The sequence below is a fragment of the Furipterus horrens genome, unplaced genomic scaffold (genome assembly GCF_987537825.1).
Source record: "Furipterus horrens unplaced genomic scaffold, mFurHor1.1.pri manual_scaffold_1, whole genome shotgun sequence".
In the NCBI taxonomy this organism is placed as follows: Eukaryota; Metazoa; Chordata; class Mammalia; order Chiroptera; family Furipteridae; genus Furipterus; species Furipterus horrens.
The window spans coordinates 200,183,856-200,199,602 of record NW_028327171.1 but is presented as its reverse complement, the minus strand read 5'-3'; the positions used below and the strand labels follow the sequence as shown (position 1 = coordinate 200,199,602).

At 34.8% G+C, this 15,747-nt stretch overlaps 1 protein-coding gene across 1 annotated transcript in view; it reads right to left on the bottom strand.

Annotated features, from left to right (window-relative positions):
* Positions 1-15,747, bottom strand: part of SPAG16 (sperm associated antigen 16) — a 743,404-nt gene that overhangs the window by 690,966 nt on the left and 36,691 nt on the right. Inside the window, exons 6-8 of the mRNA XM_090288280.1 lie at positions 12,552-12,659; positions 9,775-9,904; positions 3,508-3,577 (exon numbers count right to left, since the gene is read on the bottom strand). Of these exons, the coding sequence (XP_090144406.1) occupies positions 3,508-3,577; positions 9,775-9,904; positions 12,552-12,659 (308 nt within the window). The remainder of the gene's footprint in view (positions 1-3,507; positions 3,578-9,774; positions 9,905-12,551; positions 12,660-15,747) is intronic.

The following is a 15,747-nucleotide window of genomic DNA, read 5'->3' as shown; positions in this document are numbered from 1 at the left end:
TGGCATGTTTAAATTTTTTGATAATTATACTCCAAATGAGTCCAATATTTGTTTTATTCCCTAAATTTGAATTAAATAACAATTAGCCTATCCTCTTCCCAATGTTCAGTGTGACAATCAATTCATTTCTTTCTAACTACAGAATTGAATACAATTTTAATCTGAAAAATGTCTACTGCTCTAAGTAAATGGATAGATGAATGACAGAAAGAAAATAGATAAAAGACTAAAAATTAAACTAAAAAGAGCAAAGGAAGAGAGAAAGTGTTAAATATATGCAAATAACTGTGAAGGACTGCAGTTTTTACTAGGAAAAACCACTTAACCAATAAAGCCAACTTCTTCTCAAATAAACATCCCTGGCTAAGTAAGGATCCAAGCTGGTCAGGCAATCAGAGTGATGACTGATACTGAGATCACACAGTCAAACGCTGACACCAGAAGCCTAGGAAAAGGTACTGCAAGTCCTATATCTAAAACTAGAGTGAGTGTTTATAAGGAGCACAAAAATTATTCAGTACAGGCTTTAAGAAATTAGTTTTAGTCACATAATTAGAATTATTCAACTAAAAGAAGCTAATTCTTCATGTTGATCAAAAGCCACTTCAAAGTATCACTAATCAAAATATAATTACATCTTTGATCTTCAGAGTAACTTATAAATGTCATCTTAGGAAAACAAGTAATATGTTCATTTTTGAATTATATTAAATACCAGAAGATAATTTCATAAAGGAGTTACATTATTTTAATAGAGATGTCAAGAATAAACATATAAAATCATAAAGCATTAGAGTAAAATGTAGCATTAGAGATTAACTGATGCAGCATCAACCAAATGCATAAAGTTCCTCAACCTTTAAGCCTTTTTATATTCTTTTCCACAATCTTTAGTCACTTTGGGAGCTTGAGTTTCCAAGATTATGATAATTTTATATTATGTTTTCACATTTGTATATGATTATATACTTAAGAGTTATCTACATATAAAACAATTTTTGATTTAAAGATATCAAATGCAATAGCCAAAAATGTAGAACATAATCATATAACACAAACAAAATTATGTAAACATTTTGTTTTGTGCATGCTCCAATCATCTTTCTGTACATACATTTAACAGACATACCCTCATACTATATAAATGTTTTTACTTCTTAAAATTATATTAACATAATAACATGTCTATTTTCTTATGCATGATTTTTAAGAACTTTCTAGTATTGTATGATCCATTATATTTAAACATTTACCTGTGGCCAAAGGTCATTATTGCTTGTATTGTTTTGTTACTATAGATAGGACTGCAGTAAACATCCATGTGCATGATCTCTTTAGGTATCACTGAGCATAACTGATATTTCTTTAACAAAAAATGTTAGAAAAGATACTACTGAACCAAGACTAAGAAAAACATTTCAAATACAACAATGTTACATATTTCTTTTAAGCCTTAATTAATGAAAGAACACAGTGAATAATCATCTGGAAATGACACCATAGTATGTTTATTTAGCAAATTCACCATTTCAGTCTTTCTATTATTTAGAGCTTTTCACCATTCTTTTTTAAATCAATTTTATCAAGATATAATTTACATATGACAAAATAAATCCTTTTAAAATATAGAGTTCAGTAATTATCTTTTAAGGATACTAAGAAGAGAAAAACTTTATTTTCACATTAACCAGAATTTAGCATTTCTAAACCTCTGTACTCAATTCTGCAAATCTGAGTTTCCTCCTGGCATGCTTTTCTTTCAGTGCAAAGAAAGTCCTAATTTAGCATTTGCTCTACCTCGCAAGGGCGTGCAACCAAATTTCTCAGCTTTCATTGATATTAAAATGTCTGCATTTCATCCTAATATTTGAAGAATATTTTTATTGTATATAAAATTCTGGTTTAAAATTTTGCCACATTTTAAGGATGTCATTTCATCGTTCCTAGTTTCCACTATTTCTCATGCAAATTAGCCTCTGTTTGTAATTGTTCCCCTTTGTGTAATGTCTTTTCTCCCTTGTTGCTTTCAAGATTTTCTCATTTAAATTTTCAAAAGCTTACACATGATTTATTCAGGCATGATTTTATTTGTGTTTATAGTTAGATACTTTTTTTCTGATATGTAAATTGATGCTTTACATCAAGCTTGGAGATTATTTTTATTAATCTCTTAAAATCCACTGGCATTTCTGTCATATGCAATCTGGTGAGAAGTATAAACTTTTCATTGTAGTTACTACATTTTTTAATACTAGAATTTCTAGTTCCTTTTTTTATTCTATTTATCTGCCAAGATTTCCTATCTCTCCACTTATCGATGTCATATTTTCCTGTAAGCCCTTGATCATATTTAAAATAGCCTCTTGAAAATTTTATTTGCTAAATCTAACACCTGAGCCGTATCAGTATCAGTTTCCATTTATTGCTTTCTGTCTTGATTGTTGGTCATATCTGCACATTTCTATAACATATCTAGAAAATTTTAATTAAATACTGGGCAATACGATGAGAGATTATAAAGAATCTGGACAACTGTCTTCCTCTGAAGGGTACTGATTTTTATCCTAGCACAGTTTCATTTTTTGATCACCTTGACTTTTGAAGCTTAATTTTATGCTTTGTTATGGTGGATTCCTGGACATCTCTAAGTATTTCCCAAGGAGCTCCTACTTGGCAAGATTCAAACTCTAAACTCTGCTTCTTCTAGGAATTAGGCATAAACTTTGTTTTTGGTTTTACAGGGTAGACAGAGGATACTGAATGTAAATATGTCATTACTAGGGCATTAAAGAGGTCTCTCCATCAAGGCGTGGCTAGAACTTCAGTGTCATCCTCACTGCTTGATGTCTAGAATCTCTGGTCCTCTCTTACTTCTAAAGAATCTTTTCTCTCTGACAAGTCACAGGTAGTCTTGCATATGGAGCCCGGCCATCAATTAAGAACTCATAGTAAACTCCTCCACAAACCAGACTACTGCTCCTTGCAGGACTGTCTTCTCTGATGCCCTTTACAACAGATTCTAATTGCTCCCACAGCTTGCCTTCTCAGTTCCTGCCGGGCTGCCCTGCTCTTCTTAACCTCCATCTCTATGAAGCTTAGACTGGAAAATTCCCAGGGCGCACAGTCATGGTGATGATGAAGCTCAACTTACAAATTTCCCTTCCATCACTTGCCTTCTGTGACCTGTACTGTTTTCCACTGTCTAAAACTATATGCAGTATATATAGAGTCCAGTTTTAGACTTTATGGGTAGAGGACTTGCCTGACACCAGATATTCTATCATGGCCAGAACTCCTCCCATATGGTTTACTTATATTTTTCTTTAAATTAACCTATACTGTATCACATCTATACTCCCTTTTAATCTTGTCATTAACAGTCCAATTTGTAAAATAGTTACCATACCATTTATTCATTTTTAAGTAGCTCTAGAATTTTAAGCTGTGATAAGGTTGTGAAATCTCCAACCAATATTAAATTATAGTTTTATCACATTTTACTTTTACCTCTGGTTTTAGAAGCTTGGTAGCTATGCTCTGGTTCCATATTCTTAAATGGTGCTCGAATTTCAGATATCTAAAAAATAAAATCCAAAGATATAAAGTTATAAATTCAGTGACTCAAAAAAAGTTCTAAAATGTGATGTGTAAATACTGATTGAAACATATTTTTAAAAGTAATCTCTCTTGACTTAAGTCCTATGTATTTAAAAATTTGAAACATAAATGGCAACAAAAGAAACAGGTAATATTAAGTTTAAATTAAATTCCACAGGCAATTATTAAGTACCTATTATGGTTAACAATTTTAAACATTTATTTAACAGCATAGTTTCCTGAATCCAGAATACTCATTGCACATTATGTAAGCTAATTATTCAGATTTTTACTTTGAGAGAGTTTTTTCCTATGTTCAAATTTCTTCATAACTCAATTCACCTTTATGTCCATTAAAGATGAGGTAGGTGTCAGATGGGAGGTAAAATATGAAGAGACTATTATTATTCCTAAAACTCTTAGCTCATTTCCCACCCACAGAGACTCCTTGTTTTATTAAACATACATTGTAATTAAGAATATTTGTTAGTTTGTTGGCATATCATTCCCTATATTTTCTGAATAGAGTTAAATTTAAAATTCAACCTTATAAAGTTATCTCATCCCTCATTGTATATAATTATGCCAACAGAAAATACCATGTGTTTAATTACATACAGATATACAAATTTTTCTTTCACTGAGCAGCAACATTTTTTAATTAATAGAAAATAGCAGGAAATAAATTGCAATGTACAGATTAGTGCTCATGAAATGCCTGGGTTAAAAAAAGAGTGAAAAATGTGTATCTATTCTTGGATGTCAAATGCATTATAAGATTTTTTTAATGCACCACTTATTAAAGAGTGTAAAATTTACATAAAAGTCAAAAATATAGTACAAAGAGTTCTTGCCTACCCTGCACCCTGTTCCCCTCATTCATATCATGCATTACTATGGCCCTTTTGTCATTGGTAATGAAATGATATTGGCACATTATTAACAAAAGTCCAGATTTTATTCAAATTTCATTAATGTTTTCCTTATAACCTATTTTCTATTCCAGGATCCCATCCAGAATACTACCTTACATTCAGTCGTCGTGTCTTGAGGAATACTGGCCAGGCAATATTTTGAAGAATGTCCATAAATTTGGGTTTCTCTGAGGTTTTCCCATGGTTAGGCTGTAGTTACGGGTTTGTGCGAGGGACGTCACAGAGGAGAGGTGCCATTATTAGCACACCAGGTCGAGGGTACGTGCTGTGATTTAACGCTGGTGATACTGACTCTGATCACCTTTCTGAAGTAATGTTGCCCAGGTTTCACCACTGTAGTTACTTTTTCCCCCATTTCCACTGTATTTTTGGAAGCAAGTCAGTAAGTGTAGACACACTTAATAGTTTAGGGATTAAGTTCTACCTCCTGGAGAGAATGATTATCTATGTATGTCACTGACATTCTTCTTTGAGGATATATTTTTCACTTCCCTTTTATTCTTTCATCTCCCACTTATTCGTATCATATTTATTTTATACTTTCAGTTATAATTCAATACTACATTACTTATTTTCTTGCTCAAATTGGACCATTGTAAGCTCTTCCAGGCTGATTGCTAACTCCACTTTTTTTGATGTGTGCCTGCTACCAGCTTTTAAAGCTCCCACTCCCACTTGCCCCTATGTCCCACATTCCACAAGCTGGAAAGAAAGCCTAAGCGCTCCCTCCTTCAGCACTGGTGGAAGATTTAAACCATACAAGCCCCTCTTTGCACATGAGAACTCTCACCCTCGCCTCAAATCCTCACCACAAAAAGCCCCCAAGCCAGTCTCCTTCCCTTGCACTCTCAGCCATTTCACCGCAGCACGGTGGGCATGTTCTGCTTTCCCAAGAGAACCCACATATGTGAGTAAGGGATGTATTCACACTCTCTCATGTGTGACTATGGCATTGTCAGGTTTAACATTCACAACAAACTCAGTGGGTGGTCCATCTACCTCTGTCGTTGCCTGAAAAAAATCCCCCCCATACCCCATTTTTTGTTGTCCTTTTCTTTCCTTCTCTCTCTCTTTCTCTCTTTTCTAATATTTCCCAACTTCCTAGTACAACAAGATGCTCCAAACGCTCCAGACTCATTTAGTATTTTCCCTGCCCAGCCTATAATCAGCCACACCTGCAAGAAGTCGTACTTCCTTTTAGTGAAGAATATTATTAAAAACCAATACCTGAGCATAGGGTTTACTTGTTGTTATTGGAGAGCAATTACTTCTAGATCCTCTCAGCAGACACACCTAAGAATATATATGTATAGTTTAGAATATCTCCTGAATTAGAGCCCGGCGATCCAAAAATGGTAACATACAATTTGTCAAACATACATGCTAACAAATGAGAAATGTTTCTTTCAAAGGCAGGGCTCTAATTCAGAATTTTGGACATTTGTTGAACTTAAAATAATTACATCACAGGTCTTTCTAAAATAATTAAATTTAAAAGTTGCTACACTGTGCATTATCTATCAAAATAATCTGAAAACTCATATTAGATTTTTGTCATCTCACTGTCATCATCATCGGCAGCCGTCCGTCTCGAGAGACGATGGTGTAGCTTCTTAAGGGTCTATCTGCACCGCCGAGAATGGCTGTGCAGTCCAACTCGGGAGTGACAGGGTATCTGTCTCCTCCCCTGTTGAATCGACATCTTGTGATTACGCTGGAGTGTCCTCTCCAGTGAAGCTGAAGCTACAGAGCCTGGGCAGGGTGATATGGAGGGTCTGCTGTTGCCCATGCAGCAGACCCTCCCTCTTCGCAGCTGAAGGGTCCAAGGGAAAGACGGAGTCAATACAGCTTGGCTTCAGGTGCGCCGCAGGAGTTGCCGGTGTTGACTACAACGTCGAACCGCCTTAGGGACTCCGGCTCCGGATTTTCTGTCGGGGTTTACTCCCTTAGCCTTTCCCCTGAAGAGGTATGCCGCAAGGCAGCGGAGGTTTTTTGGAGTCAGAGTTTTCCTTCTCTGATGTGCATCTCACTGTACACTTTCAGTTTTGTATATACAAACTAAACAGCATTTAAAATTTTTAAATTCTAATCTTTCTTCATGAAAGGCACTTGAGAGGTCTACATGTTTAAAGAAAAACATAATAAGATTAATGTTCTTTAAAATAAGGGTTTTAAGAAAGCAATGCTTAGGACCCCAGCTAGAACACACAACCTACTCCATACTGTTCTAGATCACACCATAAAAGTTTGTTAGAAGAGAACAAAGTCCCAGAGCACAACTACCTCAGAACACTGAGGCATAATTAAAAATATGCATAAAATTAGTATCTTCCATTGTGGATCACAGGGAACCCTTTCCAATACATTAATATATTTTCCTTAAAATTTCAATATATTTTCACAATAAATTTATTACACAGATTCAATTCATGACACACTAATAGATTCAAGTTAAAAGGCTAATCCATGGCTGCACCCCAGGGTATATTGATAAAAATGGCTCAACAGAAAGAAAAAAAAAGGACTGGTCTGGTTCCACTTATTAAATGGTAACCTCGGCATGTTCTCCAAAAGCAGACCTGATAGGCCTGAGACTATGTTCTCTGTCCTAATTTTGAGAATATGCTAATTGATCCTAAGGTTAGACTGGTGTAAGGATTATCTAACAGTCACTTTGGCCACTCAGAACTCTGGGTTTAGTGAATTGTGAGTCTTCCATCTTTCACTGTGCATGTTAGATGTTACAATCCTTTCTCATAACTAGTATTCTATGAATACCTCATAGGCTCCATCAGCAACATGTACCCATTTTGGATACTGAACAAAAAATCTGGTGATGGGACGAACCATGCACAATAGAGATTTCATTCTGAGAATGGCAGCTGCTACATCCAGCATCCACTGACAACCATAAAACAGATCTGGAAGAGCTCCCAAGTGCCTGGTCTCAGCACTGTCCATAGTGAAACCTATGGTGGCAGAAATGACATTTCCAACTCAAATCTGACTTTCTTGAATTACAATGAATCTACCATGTTGAACAGCAGAATTGATAGAGAAAAGTTATTTATAAATCCTAACAGCTCCTTTTTAGATAACAAGAAAGAAACTTTTAACGTCTCATTAGTATTTTCCAAATAAGATTTTTTAAGGTAAAAATGGAAGATATTAATAATGACCCGTGATAACAGGTATAAATTAAAACTGTTTGGGACAAGTGAGGATGTAGAGTGATGAGCAATGATGTGGAAGAGGACAGGAAGACATCCAATCCAACAGAACAAAGAAAGGCACAGGGTTCTGTGCCTGAGATGGAGAAAGAGCAGGAGGTCACACATGAGTGAACCGATTCACCTCACAAGCTAAAAAGCACAATGGGGTTAGCTGGAAGCAAAGGGTACCAGAAAGCCAGGTAGTTCAGGAATACAATACTGGCTCCTAGCTTTTCATGGAATCATCTAGGAAAATTGGCATCCCCTTAAAGAGAACCTCATATTTTCCACTGTGATGGAAAAACAATAATCTCCAGGTGGGATTTGTAAATCTACTAAAGGAGGTGCGTCTATGTAGATAGATGTTAAGTGGTTTCTAAGTTGCCCATGACTTATCTGCAGTATAGGTAAATCAGAATTCTCAAAAATGTCTCAATAGGGTACATGGAAATATTAACATTGGAAGCACAGAACCAGAAAAGGAATGTGAGTTGGGACAAGGTCACGGACATTAAGGATCTCACAGATGCTGTATTAGAGAGGTCTTAGATTTCATAAGGTACGTTAAGTTCAGTCAAAAGAATTACCCAGAATCATGTACCTTAACACCAGGAATATGGACAAACCAGTCACATCTCACTAGAAAGAAAGTGGAGGTTCAAAGGATAGCATGTAACCCTCGGGCAGTATGGATATGCAAGTGTCCCTTGTACTAGGAGTCATCTGAGAAAGGATGTGGAGAAGAGGACGCTATTTGAAGATAGAAAGTTAACACAGATAGCTAAATGGCCAGTTATTATAACACACTGTATTAAACTAAGAGACTATGGTAACCCAGAAAGACCTGAATAGTCTTTAGTAACAGGCTAGGTTTTCTTTTGCCTTCAACAGAGGTAGGGGTTCAAGGACAAAATAAGTTGCAGATATTAAAGACAAAATTCTTTGAACATCTGAATGGTAGTGTGTAAAAATCAACCCTGCCTCATACAGACAGCAATGTTAACTTTTCTAAATGTTTTCATTTTAGATAAATATGAACTATAAGGCAAGTTATTTATCTGTTAAATAGGTGAGAAACCAGATACATATATAAAATGACCTGAATGTTCACATAGCTACCTTCTACTCCCAACTCGTAGCTCGAGTCTAATGAGAGCAGTGAGGAGTAATTTGAAATGCAAAGATTGTATATGGCCTAAGTGTGTTCTCACTATGACCTTTGATCTAACCACAGAAATTCCCCCCATGTTAGATACGGGAGAACTGAGTGGCAGATCCAGTATTGGACAGGTTGCAGATGTAGAAATCAGCGATCTGGAGGGTAGTGTAGGCACTTGCCAGCATGGATGTCTGGAGGGCTCTGATATTCTTGAAGAGTGAAACTCAGTCCTAGTGGTCTGCCAGAGATGCCGAAGCATATGTGGTCACTTGGGAATGTATGGCCAGGTGACTGGTGGATTCCCCCTTGGAGGAGGAAGAAAGTAAAATAAGCATGAGACCAGAGGCACAAGGAAAATAAGATGGGTAGCAAAAGTCTCAGCTGGCCCCAAGGCGAGATAAGAAGTAGAATAAAGCAACCTGTAGAGCTGTGGTTCTTTTTGGGAGGCTGGGGGGAAGGTGAGATAAAAAGGAGAAAGGAGATGAATTTCAGAAAGTAGGACCTAAGATGCCATAAAAATGTAAATTATTATTAAATTCATTTTATGAAATATTACTGATAATACAATTCAAACATTCAAGGATACAAAATTAAAATTCAAGCACAAAGAATCACAAATGATGTTTTGCATTTTTGTAGCTAAAACTTAAATTCAAGAAAAGACCAAAACACTTGATTAAACCATATCTTAATAAAATAAAATAGATAAAATATTTTAAATGGATAAGATATTTTTTTCTGAATGTTTCCAAATAAATCTTTTTTACAACATGAAAAGTGGTGAAAATATTTTAAATTTATCTCAGAAACAAAACCAATATTTCTAATTTTCTTATAAAAAAATTAATGGCTAAAAATTATTTCGCAGTACCTGACTTTTTATCTGCTCAACTGCTCTGTCTCTTTCCAAGGAGGTCAGCATTTTCTGTTTCAGTAACTTTTGGTGCTTCTCAAGTAATACCCTTATAGTTGGTTCAAAAGATGCATAATGTAACTTCAACCTATGAAAAATAAAGGGCATCTTAAAGGGTAATTCACTTAAATCAGTGATTTCCATTTAACATCTGAACATTTTATTTCTTTGGGGTTTTCTTTTTTCGCATTAGAATAAAAAATGAATAACCACATAAAGGTCAACACAACAGAGCCAAGAAGTGCAAGAAGTCTTATATGATATACAACTTCCCTGCAACCTAAGCGGGAGTTAAAAGGTATATTCCTCTGTATTCAAATATGCACTCAAAAGATCACTGCTAAAAGACAACGGTTATAAACAATAGATGATTAAACAGAAAGCGTCATGTACATCAAAATAAACTAAATGGTGTTCTTGAAAGCAAGTTTGATTAACTTTGTTAAGAAAATAAAAGTATGAAATATTTTGATATCTAATAGAAAAAAATAATTGACTAAACTTATTGATATAAACAACTTTAAGAATCTGCTTTATTTCAAAATGTTTTTTAAAGTTTTTAACTTTTTTATTGAAGTATAATTTACATGGAAAGTAAAATATACAGACCTTAAATGTTAAGAGTTTAGAGCTTTCATAAATATGTGTGCCCAGATAATCCACATTGTTACTTAAAATATAGAGCACTTCTAATATCTCAGGAGATTCTAATACTTCATATATTTGGAACCATAGAATATGTTCTCTTTTGAAACTGGCTTCTTTCACTTGGCATGTTTTTCAGGTTCTTCCATATTGTTGTGTATAGCATTAATTTGTTCCTTTTTATTTTGAGTAGTAATTTCTTTGTATGTATATTCCAAAATGTGTTAATTCAACATTCTACTGATGAAGAACTAAATTGTTTTCAGTTTAAGGCTATTATGGATAGTTTCTATGAACATTCTTATACCATTTCTCTTAGAAAGAAATACATAGATAAATTGCTGGGTTGTTATACTACAACTTGCCATCATTTTGTAATGATTAGTTTATCTAAAGTTTCTCAATTCTTTTATCAATTTTGTCAGTTTTATAATATTTTAAAACCATTAATGTATGAGTCTGTTGATTCTTTTCTTATGCTTGTCCCTTTGCTAGTGTATTCCTTATAGATCTTATTTTTATTATTTCTTATTGTTTCTTTTATTTAATTTGGGTTGTTTGTTTGTTTGTTTTGTTCTTTATGAGCTTCTCTGGTGCAAAATTAGATCACTGGTTACAATTTTCTTCTTTTCGAATACAAGCATTTAAAGCTATCATTTTCACTTTAAGTACTGCTTTGGCTTTATCCAACAAATTTTAAAATGCTGCATTCTCAATCAGTCAATTCAAAATATTTTCTCATTTCCTTCTTTGGCTCATGGGTTATTCCAAAGTGTGCTATTTAAATGTCTAGGTAGATTCCCGGTCAGGGCACATTACTAGGTTGCATGTCAGGACCCCAGTTGGGGGCACAAGTGACAGGCAACCACACAGTGATGTTTCTCTCCCTCTCTTTCTCCTTTCCCCTTTCCCTAAAAATAAAATAAACAAACAAATAAATGTTTTAAATAAATAAATAAATAAATAAATAAATAAATAATTGTCTAGGTAATTGGAACTTTTCCAGAGAACTTTGTTTCATCAAATTTTAATTTAATTTGGTTTAATCAGAGAACATATTTTGCATGACATTAATTCTTTGAAATTAATAGTTATCCTATGTCTCAGCATAAGACCTGTTTTGGTGAATATTCCATGTGCACCTGAAAAGTTCCAAAGTAGAATTCAAGAAAGGTTAATTATGCACAATTAATTTGTCTTGTATAGACTTACAGACTTGTTTGCCTATTTTTCTACTAATTGCTAAAAAAGGAGTGATAAAACCTCTAATTGTAAATATGGAAGTACTTATTCTTCCTTTCCATTGTATCAGGTTTTGTTCCATATATTTTGCAACTCATACCTCTGTGCGATTCATGCATATGTCTTCCTGACGAACTCTTTTATCAACATGAAATTACCTCTTTTTCTCCAGTTCTCAGGTGCCCCTGAGGATGTTAGTTCTGTAGCCCCTCTTCTCAGGCCCTGTGGGCTTGCCAAGGTGGCCCTCCTTCCCTAGAAAATGCTGCTTCAGAGATCTCTTCACCATAAGATGAAAGATCTCCTGGAGTTATTCCCCTGACTGCCAAGCTAATCGTCTGACAAGGGAGGAAAGAGACTATACATATCCAAACTGCTCCAAGATGTAATCAGCACGTACTAACAGGAACCAGAAGAGTACCCCAAAGACTGAACTTTGAGGTATTTGATAAAAAAGGCTGTAAACTATGACTGGGTAAACAATAATTCATTGACCTTGAAGGGCTTCCTTAAAACACTAAATTTTATGTGTCCTGGAGAGCAAGAACTCCTGTGAATAAGATAAATGCACTCTTAAGAGTGCCACTTAGAAACTTAGAAAAAGTGGTCGTCAACCCTCAGCAAAGGGGAAATGCCTGAGATGCCTTGAAAGACAGGAGAGTATATTACATCAAGAGCCTAAACTTACTCATCTTTGTACATCAGATGCATAGTATAGCATTTGGCACATAGTGTATTCTCAATAAATATTGAATAAATAAACTTACCTGAAAGCTTCTGTTATAACCAAGTTGCTTAACATTAATTAAATTGTTCTTGAATAAATATGCCAACAACTATTAGCAGCTTACCCTTTGAGGTCATTAATTAATTTGTTTTTTTCTTGGACTACTCGCTTGTGATGCATTCGATGAAAATCTCGTTCTTTCTGAGTTTTCATCAGATCTTCTCTAGCCTTGCTGAAAAATAACAATAACTTTAAACATCACTGCTATACTTTATAAAATGTTATTCAGTTACCAGTTAAAATCTATTATTGAGCAATTCAGAAGAAAATTGAAAAACAAATACTCCATTATGGTTCTCATTGAGGGATCCCAATCAATATAATTTATATTGAGATGGGGGGACGGGGTGTGAATGAGCCAAAACCTGTACTTTCAAAAAGAGCATTCATTCACATTTTATTTAAGTAAAGGAAAATTAAAAGTATGCTGCCAAGATAACTTATCATCCATCTACTTACAAAAAAAAATTTGATTATAAAATTGAAATAAATATAAACAGGATAATTCAAAATAATTTCAAGAAAAAGAATTTATAAAATTTAATTCTGAATTTGCTTGAATACATAATTAAAAGAAAATGCACTGAGTTACTTCGTTCTGAAAATTGTGAAAAAGTAAGCATATAAGTTCTGAAAAACAAAGATTTTATTCTGGTAATGCCTATGAGAAATACAAACTACCAGCAGATCATATTACTAAAATAGTTGGTAATTTGATGAGAAAGATCTTCAAATTCAGTGTTGAAAAACAGAAGCATTCTTCAACTAGATATATTTTCTACAAACCCCTGGCGTAAAGCAGGAATATTAATTTTAAGCCCAGGTTATATGTGAAAAATTAATGGAAATATTTCACTCACTTCATAATATGTTAGTTTCAATATAAAAAATGTAAAATATAATTTAAAATGAAAAGGTAGTTGTCCAAAAGTCTTAGTTAAATGACAGAGTGCTACTGCATTGAAACTCTCACATTCTGAAAATAGATAGACTGGATTAAGAGCGCTGACATCTCACAAGATGATCAGAATGGAATAAATTTGGTTCTCCATATCACAGTATATCAAAATTCAGACTCACATAAAACAAATGCACACAAGTAGATTTCTGCTCTAGGAGCTATGTCAGAGTAATCACTGAGGAGCAGTGACTGGGATGCTGCCGAAGAGTGGAATGAGGTTGTTTTCAGGTTCCTGATGGAGCATATTAAGATCAGTGAGATTTCCTGCTGCAAGATCAAGTCACATGTGGCATATGGTGGCAGTGGCCTGTCTTATTTTTCCAAGTTTCCTTCTTTATTTTCCCCCTACCCCTCTGCTTTTTAAGGAGGATGACCTGCATTATTTGTATTATTCTTTATTTTACTATCACTATTTTAGTGTTTATTTTTCGTCGGCAGCCGTCCGTCTCGAGAGATGATGGTGTAGCTTCTTAAGAGTCTATCTGCACCGCCGAGAATGGTTGTGCAGTCCGACTCGGGAGTGACACGGTATCTGTCTCCTCCCGTGTTGAATCGACATCTTGCGATGACGCTGGAGTGTCCTCTCCAGTGAAGCTGAAGCTACAGAGCCTGGGCAGGGTGATATGGAGGGTCTGCTGTTGCCCATGCAGCAGACCCCCCCTCTCTTCGCAGCTGAAGGGTCCAAGGGAAAGACGGAGTCAATACAGCTTGGCTTCAGGTGCGCCGCAGGAGTTGCCGGTGTTGACTACAACGTCAAACCGCCTTAGGGACTCTGGCTCCGGATTTTCTGTCGGGGTTTACTCCCTTAGCCTTTCCCCTGAAGAGGTATGCCGCAAGGCAGCGGAGGTTTTTTGGAGTCAGAGTTTTCCTTCTCTGATGTGCCCTGACTGGAAGATCAAACCAGCGACACTTAGCTCGCAGGCCGACGCTCAATCCACTGAGCTAAACCAGCCAGGTGCAAGAAAATATTCATTAAAATATTAAGTCTTGAAAAATCACCTGAGGAATATGTCAATTAATAGATGAACAAATAATTCATTCCTTCCACTTTATAACCCTCTGTGTGTGCAAATGATGGTGGACTAATAAAGAGAGAGCCCTCTGCCACCACCATGTGGCTAATGAGATGGGCATGAAGAGGAGGAGAGAATTCAAGTAGAGTGATTGGAAAAGGCAAACAGCTGAGTTGACATTTAGTTATGAAAACACAAGAACACCTGAATTCTCATTCATTTAAAAGAAAGCATGTAAACTGGCTCATATACTATCTGGCACATAGAAAATATTCAGTAAATGTCAATGTAATTGTTATCATCATCATATTTTTTAGTACTATTTAGTATAGTAAGTAGAAAAGATATATGCAAGTTCTCTAACAACTAAATTTATCTACCTAAAATAGGGGGCATGCCAATAGCAGATATCCTGTAATGGACCAAAAATATCAAAATTCACGATCATTAGTAAAACAATATTTATAAATCATTTAAACTTTTATGAACATGTATTTTACATCTAATAAGTCTGCTTACTTTCAACAACTTGATGAATCATATAAATGAAGTTAAGTTTTATTTAACTAATCTTAAATGTAAAGCCAAAATAGGTTAAAATAGGTGGGGCAAAACTAGATTTACAGTTGTTCATATGGAAAATAATACAATAATTAATAATTAATATTACCAGAATGAGTCTCACATACTCACAACTGTAGAGCTACTTTTGCCCCATCCTGCATGTAGAAAAATAATCCTAGGAAGTTTCCCAAGCAGAACCACAAATGTGCAGCATTGCATCAACTCACTTTTTAAATACACATTTAAAGGCCTATTTGTACTCATCCAAGGAAAAAAAGCATAGGAATTGATTGAAGTATTAGACCTTAAAGTTTTTCTGACCATTAAATTGGTTTTCTGGGACTTGCTTTCTGTTTGCACAAATGAAGTCTGCTCAGTAAAACAATTTAAATTCATTTCATGGTGATGCTTTTCCTATTATGACCTTCCTGCTGCCCATCTGTTTAATAAAAGGAACATAAAAGAAGTACTAAAAAATAAAGTTTAAAATATTCATAAGCAATTAATATTTCAAGCTATATAGTGTTTTCTCATTATATTAGCAGAGCATGTTGTATTAAAAATAAACTTTTATTAAGACAGAAACCAAATAGAGAGATCCTATTTCTAGTATAATAAAGTAAGAGTTATTCAGTGAAATATTCTCTTTAGATTTCTATATCATAAAGAACACACTTTTACATGCTCCTTCTCTTAAGGAGATGGCAGAATCACTAACACCC